This window comes from Amphiura filiformis, chromosome 1 (genome assembly GCF_039555335.1).
Source record: "Amphiura filiformis chromosome 1, Afil_fr2py, whole genome shotgun sequence".
Taxonomy (NCBI): domain Eukaryota; kingdom Metazoa; phylum Echinodermata; class Ophiuroidea; order Amphilepidida; family Amphiuridae; genus Amphiura; species Amphiura filiformis.
This window is the reverse complement of record NC_092628.1, coordinates 88528592-88546434: the sequence shown is the minus strand read 5'-3', so window position 1 is coordinate 88546434 and position 17843 is coordinate 88528592. Positions and strand designations below refer to the sequence as shown.

General features: G+C 37.7%; 1 protein-coding gene across 1 annotated transcript; it reads right to left on the bottom strand.

Moving 5' to 3' along the window:
- Positions 1–15489: 15489 nt before the first annotated feature.
- LOC140164139 (uncharacterized) lies at positions 15490–16098 on the bottom strand. Its single transcript, XM_072187386.1, has one exon. The coding sequence runs from the start codon at positions 16096–16098 to the stop codon at positions 15490–15492; it is 609 nt and encodes a 202-aa protein (XP_072043487.1).
- Positions 16099–17843: the final 1745 nt, after the last annotated feature.

The window sequence follows — 17843 nt, the reverse complement described above, 5'->3', positions numbered from 1 at the left end:
GATATCTAATAATGTGATTCATTGTTGTACCTATGGCAAAGCTGATTTCAATGATGGAGGACACATTATTTTGAACAAAAAATGATAATAAAGACAAGGAGGCAAACAAATGAACAAAAAACATACCTGCAAATTGTTATTTATTAACTCTGAATGTCTGTTTTAATTGACTGTGGTAGTGTGGTGACTTCAAACTTCAAATTGGATAAAATATCACATTGTTAGTAAGAATATGTCTTTTTACTTTCTAAGTTTTATCAAAGATAACACTAACTTTAATGCTCTGCGTGCTAGCCTTATGCTTCAACATAAAAACTAAACTATCATTTGAGCTTTTAAAGAAAATTTGGAACTTGTCGTCTGCAGGCGACACCCACGTGGAGAAGAGTTAACACTAAATGACTGTTACAGTGATATGAAATGTATGTTCTAGTGTCAACAGATCAATAGTTTGTTTGAATGCAAAAAGGATATAAGTGCATAATAATAACAAAGCAAATATAATAAATGTTGGAGATAAAGAAATTAGTTCCTGTCTGACATCACCTGGCAATCAAACTCAGATACGGTTTGTTTACAATTTGTACAAATTTGTTAACACTGTAAAAATGTACCAACATCGTTCACCATTTTCTGCGATTCCTTTTCTCTGAAGGCACCAGGTGAATACCTCCCGTTTTACAGCTACTGACCAATCAAAGGCCGTGGGGAGTACATTTGATTGACAGATGTGAATTAAGTTTCTTTATCACTGACTTTAATTATAGGACCTTCTCGCATTCATACTGTTGAGTTGATGTAATATAATGTTATCCATAAAACATTTCAGCAATTGATCAGAAATCTTCAGAATTTAGTCACCCACTAGCGACAGCACAATAATATTGTTGAGCATGTGGCGTGGCATGATTATTCACACCAATTGTGTACTGAGGCTCTTACTGATGCAGTGTGTAGAATGCGATGTCCACTGTGTGGGCAAATGTGTGTTGAAACATCAGCAGAAATTGATTGGTTGTGTTAACTTAATTTTTTTGATAGTCATGCATGTTTGGGTGTTTTTCATATAAGTCCTGAATAGGTTCATTAGTGTAAAAGAGTTATCTTTGGGTCTTCTCACAAAACACTGTTATGCTGCATTCCCTATATATAGTTCTTAATGATATAATGACCACCACAGTCCACCAGTTATTATAGCCTTATGTAAAACGTTACCTTAGTCTCTCATCTTTACTTAGTCAACAATTAGCAGTACCAATATAACTTACTGTACATGTATTACCCGTCTATAGCTGTGTACTGAGAGCCAAATAAAATACCACATGAAATACCAATGGTCTCAAATTGTTATTTTTTTTCACTTTGTTACAGGTTAATTAAGGTAACATTATATGATACTAGATTTCGCGGTTCTCGGGTCGGGCAGTTCTTGTAATAGGCCTATCTCTAATTGCCCAACACCCGTTTCCAATATACCTGCCCTGACCTTTTTAACTACTATGATATTATGCCTAGTGCCTAGGCCTACGTCTTCCAAGGAGGATCCCGAAAATACCCCGAAATTAGTAAACGCAATAACGCCTAATATAACGGGTTATAATGCCTTACCATAACTGATTATTTTAATGTTAACCATACTGGATGACCCTGGAAATAGTCATGTTCTACTGAAATAGGCCAATGCACACGTTCAGTATTGAAATATGTGTTTAAAATAGGCCTATTGGTGCGATGAGATGCACCTGGTAGTCACACTGTTAGGCCTAATGCTTTCAGTTGCACACACTGAAAGCATAGTGCGCGGACTCAGCATAAGCGCTCCGCACGATGCAATAGCGAAGCGGACTCAGCGAAAGTGTTCTCCGTGCGACGCGATAGCCATGGACGGACGGAATTTCCAAAAACTGGGTAACTATTAAAATTTGACTTTTATTGTTAGTTAGGACTAACTAAAGGATTAGGATTTAGCTATGTTTCATTTGGCAAAACAGGGTAATATTTTTTTTAATTAAAAAAAAATTAGTTCTGTATATTTCTGGAATAGGGAGTAAAGTTCTGAGTGTTATGACAGTTCGCTGATTTGAGTGCCCTCTGACTGGATTGATGATGTGTAATAGTTGCTTATCTCCATAATGGTGCCGTTGGAAAAGGAAACGGTTAAAAAAGATCGCCGTGGAAGAAATCTGGTAGTCGCCTGCTCCGCAGCCGAAGGATGATGTTGAGGATAGGAACCAAACTAAACCGCATTTTATTTTGCCCATAAAAATTGGCACCATAATATAAGGTGTCCCTGAAAGAAATGTATCGTCGGAAACTGAATTGTTTTTGTATTTAAACGCGTAAACCAAACATGAACTGATGTGGTTGAGGAATATACAGCCTGTCTCAAAAAAATTGTGCAAGTGAAAAGCGCCCTCTTTGGCAATTAGAAAATACCGTTGTGACATGATGCTTACATCAACGTCAAGGGCGCCGTCTTAGCTCTCAAATGCCGTTTGTTCTGTTCAATTTGCTTATTTTAATTTCGAGATATGTTTATTTAACAACGAAAGGGTAAAATCATAATTGTGCCACTTTTACTAGGGAAGAGAGCTGTATATGTAAATCAATGATAGCTGATGTTGATATGTCTAATGCAGTCCCCCCCTTCGGGGCCCGTGCATTAGACGCATCAACATCCGCGCACGTACATTTTGTCTAATTTCTCTCCCAACAAGTAATACGCATTCATTAACCTATAAGTGTACAATATTTGTTTGTCTTTTAACATGTCCTATGTTAAGTGACTAAGAGAACAGTATTTACCACGATAAAATCATTGACATGCACATGTATTTAATTTTTCAGCAGAATGTGAAATATCTATTTATCATTTAATCTTTTTAAGTGGAAAAAGAGAATCATTATTCCTGCATCATGATAAAAAAGTAAAAACAATAAAAAAAATTGTATTGTGTAATTGATGATGCATTCTTTTGATTTCACGAAGGAACTCTTGATAAACTTGATGATATCACTGTTTTACATTGTAAAGCCCTATTCCCTAGTAAAAGTGGCACAATTGTGATTTTACCATTTTGTCGTTAACTAAACATATCTCGAGATTAAAACAAGCAAATCGAACAGAACAAACGGCATTTGAGAGCTAAGACTACGCCCTTGACGTTGATATAAGCATCCTGTCATAACGGTATGTTCTAATTGCTAAAGAGGGCGCTTTTCACTTGCACAATTTGTTTTGAGACAGGCTGTATCAGCTAGCACATTCTTTTTGAATTTTGACAATTGACCGGTCCGTTTTTGAAATAAATAAATTATTTTAAGAAACTACTTCATTTTCCCAAATACATATCATCGATTGATATTTGAATCCATGGAAAGGTTTGAAAATAAGGGAGTTTCGTAAAATTCTTATAACAGTGTGGTCAATTGTCAAAATACAAAAAGAATGTGATAGCTGATTTATTCCTCAACCACGCTAATTGTGGCTCATACATACAAAGTAAAATTTACATATGAATATGCTTTACAATAAACTGCTTGCTCCCTGGCAGGATGTTTACGTTCCAGGGCGTTCCAGTTGGTGGTGGAAGGTAAAATGCAATCGCAATCTTCTTAATGCAATCATGCTACTCGATTAAATGCTATTTCGTTTGACGTGTACTGTCAATTAGAGAAAAACTGACGTTTTTACCTAGCCGGGACACCGGCTAGGTCTTGTGATGCTATCGGATCTTTCTTACCTAGCCGGGACACCGGCTAGGTCTTGTGATGCTATCGGATCTTTCTTCTTTCTTCTTCTTTCTTCTTCTTCTGGCAACAAATTTCAAAATGCTTCTTCTCTTACATGTTACATCCTACAATGACGTCACTTGCCCATATGCATCGGCTATATCCAGTGTCTATATGGTGTTCACAGATTTGGGGTCAAAGGTCATTAAGGGGTCATTTCCGGTATAAAACCAAATATGTTCAAAATGCTTCTTCTTCCACAAATTACATGTGATGGTAACATGCTTAGGACATGTGATTTGACTTTGAACGATGTCTATAGGGTGTTCACAGATAAGGGGTCAAAGGTCATTAAAGGGGTCATTTCCGGTCTGAAAGCTAAAAATATTCAAAAATCACTGTTTTTACAAAATACATAGCAGAGTGTTGTCATTAGCACACGTGCATTGCTACTAACCAGGGTCTTTGGGGTGTCTACAGTTTTGGGGTCAAAGGTCATTAAGGGGTCACTTCCGGTCAAAAACCAAAAATCGTCAAATATGTTCATTTTTTTAAATCTCAAAAGGTAACCAGACCAGAGTGACATAAACTTCATATATGCATTAGTGTTACTCGATGTATGCACGGTATTTTTGTTATTTTGGTCAAAGGTCATTTAGACGTCATTTCCGGTTTGAAGCTAAATAACTTCAAGAATTTTTATCTCCATAACTAAGCAGAGTAGATTTTTTTTATTTAAACTGTAACAATGCATTTTCTCGGTGTATATGAGGTTTTTTTTATATTGGGGTCAAAGGTCATTAAGAAGGTCAAAACATCAAATTTGCAAACAAATGTTTAAAATTACGGAAAAGTAGCTGTATCTCAGCCTATGGAAGACGGATAAAGCCCCTACATGCTACAGTGATGCACCATTAATGGTCTGAGATGTCCATAATAGCCGGTCAAAGGTCAAACTTTAAGACTGGCATTTCCGGCCCCGGCTAGGTCCAGATCTGTAGCCAGATCTAGTTACCTAGCCGGGACACCGGCTAGGTCTTGAAATGCTACCGGATCTTTCTTTCTTCTTTCTTTCTTCTTTCTGGCAACAAATTTCAAAATGCTTCTTCTCTTACATGTTACATCGTACAATGACGTCACTTGCACATATGCATTGTCTATATCCAGTGTCTATAGGGTGTTCACAGATTTGGGGTCAAAGGTCATTAAGGGGTCATTTCCGGGATAAAACCAAATATCTTCAAAATGCTTCTTCTTCCACAAATTACATGTGATGGTGACATGCTTAGGTCATGTGACTTGACTTTGGTTGGTGTCTATAGGGTGTTCACATATAAGGGGTCAAAGGTCATTAAGGGGGTCATTTCCGGTCAGAATGCTAAAAATATTCAAAAAATCACTGTCTTTACAAATTACATAGCAGAGTGTTGTCATTAGCACACATGCATTGCTACTAACCAGGGTCTTAAGGGTGTCTACAGTTTTGGGGTCAAAGGTCATTAAGGGGTTGCTTCCGGTCAAAAACCAAAAATCATCAAATATGTTCATTTTTTTATATCTCAAAACGTGACCAGACCAGAGTGATATAAACTTCATATATGCATTAGTGTTACCCGATGTATGCACGGTATTTTTATTTTTTGGTCAAAGGTCATTTAGACGTCATTTCCGGTTTTAAGCTAAATAACTTCAAGAATTTTTTTCTCCATAACTAAGCATAGTAGATTTGTTTAATTTAAACTGTAACAATGCATTTTCTCGGTGTATGTAAGGTTTTTTTTATATTGGGGTCAAAGGTCATTAAGGAGGTCAAAACGTCAAATTTGCAAAAAAAAGTTTAAAATTACGGAAAAGTAGCTGTATCTCAGCCTGTGGAAGACGGATAAAGCCCCTACATGCTACAGTGATGCACCATTATGTGAGATGTCCATAATAGCCGGTCAAAGGTCAAACTTTAAGTTAAGACTGGCATTTCCGGCCCTGGCTAGGTCCAGATCTGTAACCAGATCTAGTTTCTTCTTCTTCTTCTTCTTCTTCTGGCAACAAATTTCAAAATGCTTCTTCTCCTACATGTTACATCCTACAATGACGTCACTTGCGCATATGCATCGTCTATATCCAGTGTCTATAGGGTGTTCACATATTTGGGGTCAAAGGTCATTAAGGGGTCATTTCCGGTATAAAACCAAATATCTTCAAAATGCTTCTTCTTCCACAAATTACGTGTAATGGTGACATGCTTAGGTCATGTAACTTGACTTTGGTCGGTGTCTATAGGGTGTTCACAGATAAGGGGTCAAAGGTCATTAAGGGGGTCATTTCCGGTCAGAATGCTAAAAATATTAAAAATTCACTGTTTTTACAAATTACATAGCAGAGTGTTGTCATAACCACACATGCATTGCTACCAACCAGGGTCTTTGGTGTGTATACAGTTTCGGGGTCAAAGGTCATTAAGGGGTCGCTTCCGGTCAAAAACCAAAAATCATCAAATATGTTCATTTTTTTAAATATCAAAACGTAACCAGACCAGAGTGACATAAACTTCATATATGCATTAGTGTTACCCGATGTATGCAAGGTTTTTTTAATTTTTAGGTCAAAGGTCATTTAGACGTCATTTCCGGTTTTCAGCTAAATAAATTCAAGAATTTTTATCTCCATAACTAAGCATAGTAGATTTTTTTTATTTAAACTGTAACAATGCATTTTCGCGGTGTATATGAGGTTTTTTTTATTATGGGGTCAAAGGTCATTAAGGAGGTCAAAACGTCAAATTTGCAAAAAAAAGTTTAAAATTACTGAAAAGTAGCTGTATCTCAGCTTATGGAAGACGGATAAAGCCCCTACATGCTACAGTGATGCCCCACTAATGGTGTGAGATGTCCATAAACTTTAAGATTGGCATTTCCGGCTCCGGCTAGGTCCAGATCTGTAACCAGATCTAGTTGATGCTTTATCTTATCAACCTTGTCGACGTTTCTCGCTCAATCTGCAGTTTTATCATTTCCTCGCCTGATGTCAGAAGGACACGAGTAGAGATAGATAACATGGTAATTCAAGGCTTGTTTCCGATCCCTAGTTTTGCATGATGTACGTGTGGGAAATTATGAAGGGTATTGTAAGAAAAGATTTCAGCTAGTGCAAATTCGTCAAAATGTTGCTTTATAGGCTGAGAAAAACCACTCTGTAAGTACAACCACATTTTGGTAACCATAATGCATAAGCCTAAATCTGCTCTATCCCCATCTCTAATATGCCTTACGCAATTCGACCATTCGGGTAGTCACCATGGTAATGTATAACCAATATCGCCCTCTATAGTATAATATTAAAAAGGACGATTTATAGATGCCCATCATCTGGTGATTACGACGATTAAGAAATTTACGAAAAATTCAGCTGAACATTTTGACTTTTGGTATATCGATGGGTCTAAATTTCTTGAAAAATTTGTATACAGGGTGTAACAATAAAATGTGTACAATTGCATTTTGACTTCTCAGGAAAAACCTTAAAAAGTTACGGCACAAATGTTATACACCAATCCGAGAAGCGTTTACTGTATTTGGCCCTCTATTGACGGCAACACAGATGTACCAGAGCGGGAGATTTAATTCGTAATTCAATACTCATGATTGTGTATTGAATATCACTGTTGTGTACAATTCCCGGGTACAATACTATATAGCACAAAATAAATAATGGATGGAACCCCCGACCTCGGGACACCGCAGTTTTACATCGGGGACACCGCAGTAATGGCGAAGTCGGATAGGTGTATATGCATTAGAATCAGTTATATCTTGGCTAAAAGAAGACGTTTAGTTGGTGTCTTTACTAGCTTGGGTTCAAAAGTTATGTCCGATTAATTAAATCGTCCAGAAAACGTGTTGGGCCACTTTTGCCATGTTAGCGTATATCAAGTTTGAACCGCGTAGATTGTGCTTATCGTGCATTGAACATCAAAGAACTGACACAAAATAATATATAATCATATAATTAACATGAACTTAATAATAATATGCTATTTCTTTAAAATCTATAAATGAAGTCATGAAATTTCTTTCAAATTATCTTATAAATAAAGTAATTTCTCATATCCCTGAGATATCATTTGTAAAACTGTGAACAGTTTTTGCACCCATAAGTAAAAAACAATAAAACTTTGAAATTAAGTTCAGCTGGGCTTCTGGCTGTTCTGGGGCGACCACTATTGCCAGCATTTCTGTCAACAAATTTTACATACTTCTCATAGTTACATGTTATTTTGTATGCCTTGATGGAAGACGTGAGTTTGGAAAATGAGCTATAAACAATCTTATGGTTTCTGCTCGACTCCATGTGCTACCGAATGTCACAACCATAAAAAAAAGGTTGAAGGTGTTGAGCTGCAGGCACGATTTCTAGTAAATGAGGTTGTTATGTCAGTGCTTAGTTGTGATTTTCAAAAACTAAAGGAGATATTCTATTATGTAATCATTTCTACCACTTTGAATTACCCCATTGTTTAAATCGTCCTATCATAAGAGCGCCGTCCAACTGGTCCATGGTTCAACTCTACATGTATTCAGTCACTTTTGTAACACTTAGACAAAAGTGGCCCAAGCGGTTTTAAGACTAGGTTACATAATTGGATATATCTTCACTTGTATACCTACGATTTTATTGGAACAAAGCTTATCTGGTGGCTAAAGAAATTATCTTGATAGACATATAAATATCAAACCAAAATATAGGCGGCATACATGAGTCATTCTACTTTCAAAATTGTACAAATTTTATTGTTACACCCTGTATTGATGGGTCCACTTTCAAAGTCTCAGCGGCATACCCCTACCAAAACCAAACTTAAGCATCCCCGTTCAAACCTTATTAGTTAGTTTGATCAACTTTGGGATGATTAATTAGCTTTTCAACATTGTGTGGTTTTTTTACAAATTTATAACTAAAACCCAATTAACCTGAATATTATTAAATGTACACATTTGTTTTCAGATCCAGAAGCATGTTGATTTTTCTTACCTTTTCCACAATATGCACCAGTGTAGTTTCAACCAAATTAGATCCTCTCGCACGCGGTGAGTTCATTATGCATTTTTGTAATGTAGTATGTGACCCACTCTGATGACAGACCAGGAACATGTCACATTTTTGATATTTGTTTATTATAGAAGAATCTGAAAAAAAAAAACACCCGAAAGTAAATACGTACAATAATTTTAAAGATTTGACTGATTTTGTAAGAGCCTGGGTACATTGATTATCTTAAAACCAATGATGTATTTACTGAATTATCTAAATCAATATATTATTGAAATATATACCACCTTGAAAACTTGCTTGATTTATTGTTGTTAATGAGTTATGCACGTTTACAAAGGTGATGTTGTTTCAGCTCTCTTTACGACCTACCTGAAGAACCACAGGATCTACAAAAGTATATCTGTGGTAATTATTACCATCGTTTGTCTGAAAAATACCATTATATTAAGATTTTTCAGGTCATTTTGGTCCCGGTTTTTTCTATCCAATATTGTATCTGGTTTATATCATGCATGTATATTTAATTCTTAGGATTGGTATATTATTTTTTGTTTTTGTGTATGTATTGTTTTCAGGTATACCTGATGAAGGACATGTAAGTCCGAAAGCTAGTACAATAAAGTGAATTGCCTGAACGTCCGTTTTGGATTCAAAATTTCTTGCAACTGTTTAATACTCCCTAGAATCCAAAGTACCAATGTGTTTGGAGAAGTACAAACTTGTTACACTACCGTAAACGTTCGCCTAATGGCGCTTTTGGATTCTTAGAAATGTGAGAGCGCCATCCTTGTAAAATCTCAACAGCATTAAGGATACGTGTATGTTAAATTGAGCAACCTGGACATAATGCCTCAGAAAAAAATATGACCCAATACTTTAGGTCACTAGGTTAGTTGCTAGAGCAGCAAATGTTTTGGGGTTTCTTCGGGTATTCTTTCTAAAAGTGCCATTGGACTTAATTTGTAAATCGATTCATACTCATTTTGGTAAATCTTTTTATAACATTGTAATTTCTTCATATATTTTTAAATATTCTTCAGTTCAAAATTACACCCTTCTATTGTCTGACCCGTTAGCTCAGTCGGTAGAGGGTGCGCCTTGAATGGTGAATGGTACTTGTTCGAATCTTGATTTCTGCCCCCACTTTTATGTGAAGAAGGGTCAAGAAATGTTTTTGGATTTTGTCCCCATTTTACGAACGAATATTGTGAATTTTTTTAATTTAATTTTAATTTTCTTATTTTTTTAGATAAATAGGCACTGCGAACAAACGGCAACAAAAACCGCTGACAAAATTTGCTCCACATGCTACCTATCAATGCGTGATATATTCCACTACATTTAACAGTTAAATGACCTTTGAAAAATAGAACGGCCTCAATGTTTCAAAATGTGTAACTACATTACTTTATGCATTTATGCATTATAAATGATCAGCTATTTTTCTTTTCTTAAAAGGATCGAACCCAAGTAGATTAGACCATTGATCATATAACTATCAGACCACGAAGTAGTTACGTAACTCCGTGATGGTATCGGAACCAAGCACTGTTTGTATGGCGATCATTACGATCACGCTATTTTGGTATGCCTTTTTGTGTACTGATTGTTTCGATCGTGGTTCATTACTTAAGCGCGTGATCCCGTTGACATAGTAACATTACGTAACTTCGATACCGGGCTTCGATACTGAATAGTTGTTGAGTGCACATAATATGGAAAGCCATTGGGATATTGTGTGCCTTTCAAAGCGCCTTATAACATGTTCTCATTGTGTTGTGGAATCCTAGCCAGTATTCAATGATAGCTATAGAGGCCTTGCGTTTATCGATTGGCTCCAAACAAAGGATTTGAACCGGTTTCTTCCCCGTAATCATGGCGCAGTGCAGTCCATTCAATCAAATGTTGTCATCAACCTATTTGATCGAAGTGCATTTTGTTATGTGTGTGAGACGAACTGTCGCGGTAGATGCAATCATGATTTTGTTGAATGCATTTGAGTAGTCCGCCATATTTACGGGATGATACGTCATATGCACAGCCTCTATTCAGTTGGTCGTTGTATGATTTTGTTCGTTCACTCATTCAAATTTTATTTATATCATTTGAAGACTGAGCCTATTATGATACATCCTCCGTGGAACAGTTTCAAACAAATATAGCTAGGGATTATTGGGGCAGAGGTTATCTTTTGAATCCTCTTAGAGGGCTATCATTTTTTCGGAAGGGGGGGTCCCTAATTTACAAAAAGTCTGCGTCAATAAAATTGCGCACCCCCTATTTCGGCAACACAAATTTTATGATCCCAAACCCCAAAATTGTATTGAAATCAGTCTTTTGAATAAAATAACACACTTTCTGTGGTCATCAGGTGACTCCCAACATTTTTGTCATAAAACATTTTATGACCCCTCCTATTATTCTTTCCAAGACTTTATGACCCCCGTATATTTGCCCCCCTTTCGAATAAAATGATATACCTCTTATGACCACTGATGCATAGGCAAGGACACTCGCGCGAATTGAAAGACTTGTCGCACGCTTGACAGTTCGTCTCACACACATAACAAATGCCTATACAATCAAATAGGTTCATTACAACATTTGATTGAATGGATTGAGTTACTCTCAAATGAAACGATAAAAACAAAGAATCATGAAAAAAGACACATACAAGATAAAATAATAAAATTATATAAACAATGTTAAAGATAAAATCAAGGAAATAGAGAATAAAATTTCCTCAAATCAGAAAAAAAACATTGACAGACATCATAATCTGTCAGAAATTACTGCATGAGATTCGAACCATCAATCTTCTCCACAAGTTCTCTTTATCCTCGCACTGTAGTCTAATGCTCTGCTCACTGGGCCACAACGTATCAGGTGAATGATTACCGCATTATCATGAACAAGTTTGTTCGATCTTGTTCATAATTGTATGTGTCGATAGGTTTAACCCTTTAACTACACGTACCCTTAATGATCAGTGATAATAGTCGGCTTTTACAGGGATGGCGCGCTCTCATTTCCATGAACTCCGTAGCGCCATTAGGCGAACGTTTACGGTATATATATATATATATCTAAGCATAGAAGCATGAGAGTTTCCACACGTAACGTACATGGTCCAAAGTTTGGATATGACCCCTAGAGGTCACGAAAGGTCATACAGGGGTAAAAATTTAAAAAAATTCTCAAATCTTGTTGAATACACGAAATTATTCGTTTGATAACAAGGATTTCAAAAATGTATAGATTGTGCTATATACGACATATAGTTACCGAATTATTATACAAAAACCTCGTTTTTGGTTGTACATGGGTAACAATTCGAATTTGGTCAAAATGGTGGCAAAATGTTTGTCTTGATATGAGAATCAAGAAAAGATAATTATAATACTTGCCATCTCAAATATACTCTTAACATGACGAGCAAATAATTTAACGATCAACACTAGCCTATGCATGGCCAGCCAATGGTCAATGAACTGTTTACCCTCTACCATACTAGGAAACATAGTAGATATGCAAAAATATTTTTTTCCTGATCATTCAGCTAAACAAACATTTTGCCACCACATATTTACCAAAAACAGAGCAATTTGATTTTGACACAAAAAATGACGTTTTTGTAGAATAACTCTATATAACAACAGATCGTTGATAGTACAAATGCAAATTATGATGCTTTTATTTGGCTTAACATAGTAACTAATACGTGACTGAGAAAATGTGCCTCAGAGCCTTAGCGGAATGTATTTGCGCCTTTAGAGGAACGGATACAACATCAAGCCGAGGGCCTTACAGAAGCCCGGGGGGCACTTCAATTTGAAATGGATATAGGTGTAGGGCTGGCGCTTTCGCACTAAGGGGCATTCGGTGAGAGCAACATGTAAAAAATATGGGGTCATTTGGTGAGAGCATGATTTTTGGCATTCGGTGAGAGCAAAATGTAAAAAATATGGGGTCATTGGGTGAGAACATGACCTTTTTTTAAATGGAATCTTTGGGTGAGAACCAAAACAGCGCCACAAAAACCTCGAAAATCGAATTTCTAGTTCTAAATGGCTTCAAATTTCTTTATGTTTTCAAAATAAGTAACAAAATCAGTGATAAATGAAAGTTGCTGTTCAAATTGAACTTGTAAGGGTCTTTGGGTGACAGATCATATGGAAAAATATGGGGTCTTCGGGTGACAGAGCGCGGAGCGAAGCATGTGTTCGTAAAAAATATGGGGTCTTTGGGTGACAGCGATGCTGAAAAAGGGGGTCTTAACAGCCCTACATACGCGTCACCTCCAAAGTTGGAGTGCCCCCCGGGTACAGAAGTCATCACAGATGAGGCCAAGATTTTCAACTCTCACGATGTCGTCTCGCTGTTTACAAACACGCCGATTGATGAATCGTTAAAATGTTCAATGTGAGATTACAACAAGACAAGACTCTCAATAAAGGACTTTGCACTCTGTTAAGAATGTCATCGATCTCCTACGGTTTGTACTTCCCCCCCCCCCCCCCCAACCCACATATAATACCTGGGACTTCTCGAAGAAAAATCTACAAACAAAGATTTGGTGCTGCTATGGGGAGCCCGGTGTCCGCGGGTGTTCGGCGAATATTTATATGGAATTTGTTAGAACACTAACAACGATATGCTGAAGACATACTCGTCGTTTAGTGAAATTAAACTGGGTGAACATAAGTAAGAGTCGAACAGAGTGACAAAAAGGACACTTTACTAGACAAACCAGGGAACAATCTGTAGCCCGGGTCTGTAGCGAACAATCCAAATCGGCAATTCGGACCACGCAGTTCAGCATAATCATGTAATCAGACGGTCGTGTCCAAATTCTTTACAAGGAATGTAATTTGGGGGCCTTGCAGCATCAAAGAATCCATGTGGACGAGGAAAAGAGCTCTACACACCATGAACAGGGATGAGGGGGGGATATTTTCCCAGTCACGTAGGCTATATACTTAGTATATGATCCAATTCTGGGCGTTAGTGCGCCCTCTGTTGGTGATCAGTCCACCAGAAGGAAAGATGAAGTACCATCACTCCGATGATGGCCTTCGACTATTTTAGGTGAAAAATGTCAGATCAGTGAATATATTTGTCTGCTTTTTTCTTCTTTCTTTTCAGATGCATTTGCTTCAATCATTACGCTTCCGTCTACCTATGTGAACCTGTCTCCACCAACGAATCCCCAACCTTATACAGGGAATCCCAGCAAATTTTGCTCCAATAAACCTGATGGCATGTACTCAAATGCACCGTGCTGCGCAACGTTTTACAAATGTTTTCGGAAGAAAACGGAAGAAATGAAGTGCCAAACCCCGTTGGTGTTTAGGACAGCTTCTGAAAAATGTGAATGGCCTGAACATGTGCCGGGGTGTACTTACAAATTTGTGAAGTCTATGTAAAGATTATGAACCTATATAAAGCAGCACTATTGGTGACTATACTTGCATAGTTCATTTATTGGAGTACATAATTTATTAGTATAATAGACGATTAAAGTTTTTTTTGAAAAATAGACAGTCATTTTGTTTATGTTTTTTTTTATTGTGGTAATTAAAGCACTTCGGAGTGGAGCATGACCTTGGGGTGTTTGCACTCGAATATTGAGACAAATAAAGCTGGCACATAACAGAAATGGTATGGTTTTATTAAAGAGATCCCAAAGCTTGATAATAGGGTTGTCATTTCCGCGATCTAGCATCGAGATGTGGAAAATTCTCAAAACTTTCCCTTTTGCTCCCTATATTATTCCCGGATATTATTGGCCTTAAACTATGGAAATAAAAATATCCGCATTGGCTTCCTTGGCTCACTTCCTATAAATAAGATCAATGTATTAATATTAAGAAGTTCACACTGTGACAGCATTGTCCTAGTTAAATGCTAGCGTTAAATTGATCTCCAATCGAGTTTAACGTACCAGTATTTAATAGTCGATATGGATATCATTATAATAATAATAATATCGAAGTTGGTGGATAACAATTTCTCCAACCTTTAAGGTACTTCTCCTATCGCATGTATCGTTTCCGCTCCACTGTTTTTCCAGCATCGTGGATCTTCTTCCTCCAACTGACTTCTTCCTCCAACTAGCTTTCGTCTCCCATGTTTCAACATCCATGTCAGCTGTCTTCAGATGACGCTTCACAACATCTCTATACCGAAGTTTCTGCCCATCTCATTTTCTCTTTCCTTCTGTGAGCTCACCATACACCACAGCTTTCGGTAATCTGTCATCAGGTATTCTCACGACATGACCGACCCTGCGCAGTTGGCTCTTATCACTTCTACGCTCTACTTTTTGGCTCTTTGAATCACCTCTCCATTACAGACTCGGTCCTGCCCTGATACCTCTAAGGTGGCGAGTTTGAATTGAAGTTAAATTTTTAATATTCCTCCGATAGTTTATAAGTCTCAGTAGAATACAGGAGACAGGGTAGAACAAGCACGCAATATAGCTTACATAATATTTTAATTGGTCGCAAGCCTATATACCACGCTGGGACCATACACTTTTTTTCAGAGATACTGAGGCCCTGGTAGCACTCTACATGCGCCTTGTGATCTCCAAATTGATGGAATTGTCTAGAATATGACACTCCCCAGGAAGATGAAATTGGTGCCAGATTTGACAGGTTCTCTATGTATGAGATCAGAATCTTGGTGCAGATTACCAGGGGCAGGTTGCTAAATGACCTCTTTTTTGATGATATTTATTGTAAGGCCAACTGCTATTGATGCAGTCACAAAACAGTCACGACAAACCGGAAAGGGCTTAGATGTATCACCATCAACTAGAAAAGTTGTCTGCATTCCATCATGAAATTCATGATCAAGAAGTGTCCAAAGTAGTTCTCTATCGATGGTATCGAATGCTTTGGTGAAGTCGATGGAGACCATGTAAAGCTGTTCTATCGATTTTTCCTGAAGCTGAATGCGCAGGGTGAAGATTGGATCAATTGGGGATCGACTGGCTCTGAACCCACATTGGCTTTCAGGTAATATTTTGCTGAAAACGTGTTGTAATCTGGCTAGGAGGATATTTGCCAGCTTAACCAGCAATTGAGAGCAGGGATATTCCTCGATAGTCACCACACTGAGTAAGATGGTGGCAACCATTGCATCCTGAAATTCTTGGGGCAGTTCTGCTGCACCCCAGCAGTTTGGGAAAAAACTGCACAGAACTTGGATAATGCAAGGCCCACCGAACTTGTACACCTCTGAGGGAATTCCATGAGCTTTACCATTCTTGATGGACTTGACAGCATCTTCTTGCTTGGTTGGCGGCTTTTCCATTCCAGTTTTACAAGGATGCCAAAAACATTTGGTGCAGTACTAGAGGGTCTGATAAGGAGATCCTGAAAATGTTCCTGCCACATGATCTTGATGTATTATTTTGTCAGTTAGAAAAAAGATATTTTCACCCTTTCCATTGCAATCAGTATTACGAATGAAATCAATTACCTTCGCTTGAATGCAATTCTTTTGTGTTGCATGTCAATATAATATGGTGATTTACTACATCGCGACTTGGATGCTTTATTGGGCGACATTTGCATATTTCATACCTCCGTTTCATCTCGATAGAGGGTAATGTGATATTTCCCTGTCGCTGATTTGACGCACCACATGGTCACTACTTGGCAACCCTGTATTACTAGTATTTCGATGGTAGACAATTTTACGAGTCATTCAAGTCTTAGGCGGGAATACCTACCCAGTAAATACAAAACATGCACAGGGCATTTTTTGGGGGGGCGGCTCCAAATGTTCGGGGCCCTGGGCCCGGGCCCATCTGGCCCAATGGTAAATCCAGCCCTGGAACCATATACTTCAAGTGTTCATGTCATTTTTTTACTTCTGTGATTCACCTTTTACATTTGACACCTTTTGTTATCAGCGTAGTCGTAAGTCGTAGATAGTAGGAAGAAACTACTAGGCCTAGTATACATTTGTTTTAATCCTTGTGACAAGGCGGATAGTTTTACATGCATTTTACAGTAGGCCTAATCCTAGCATTTTGCATTTTTGACCCATGCTGGATTTACTTCCCACACCCAGGTTTGACACTCCTCATAAGTAACCGGGTTAATATTCCTATTTTGGGTCCTTTTCGTATCTCGAAATCCCACGAAGATATGACCCCCTCCCAGTGATGAAAGAGAAAAAAGTAAAGAATATTATACAAATACAACATGTTTTGAGGGGAAGTAGTCAAAACTACTGGTCCCGAGGTGTTGGATGAACACAGAGGGACCAGTAGTTTTGAATACTTCCCCGAAATGAAACATGTTGTATTTGTTTTACTATACCTCATAAATATTTTCACTATCACGGTAAAATCGTCAACAAAAGTCAAAACACACACCAGTTAACGTGCCGGCCGGCATGGTAAATAAGTTTAATATTTTGCTTACCTGATTTTATTGGAGGATTTCTGTTCAATTAATATTTACATTTTGACCTACATTATTTTAATTTTTTTTTTTAACTTTCCATAAATAACATTTTGTTTCATAAAACGTCTAATTCGCGTGTTATTATCCCTCGGTAATCTCGGCAAAATAACTGCAGCAGACGCCATTTTCACGATAAACGCATCTGCAGAATCGCCGTTGTGTAGGATAACGCTACGTCTGAAGGAACGGTGACGCGCGGGGTCGAGATACCGTGTGGTAGTAGGGGTGCGGAAGTTTTTACTACTTCCCCGCGTGCGCGTAATTGCACAGGCGCGGGGAAGTAGTCAAAATACCGTACTCGGACTCTGGCGTTATTAACCAATAAGATGTCTGGATTACCTAATAAATATTTATGAGGTATAGTAAAATAAAAATAATGACCCAACCGGGAGTGACACTCCTCATAAGTCCTGGGTCAATAGTGATATTGTGGGTCCTTTTCATATCTTGAAATACCAATAAGGTATGACCCCCAGTGGTGTCAAATGAAAGAGAAAAAAGTGCAGAAAATAATAAAAATAGTTTCTTCACCGAGTGTGACACTCCTCATACGACTTTGGTCAATATTCCAATTTTGGGTCC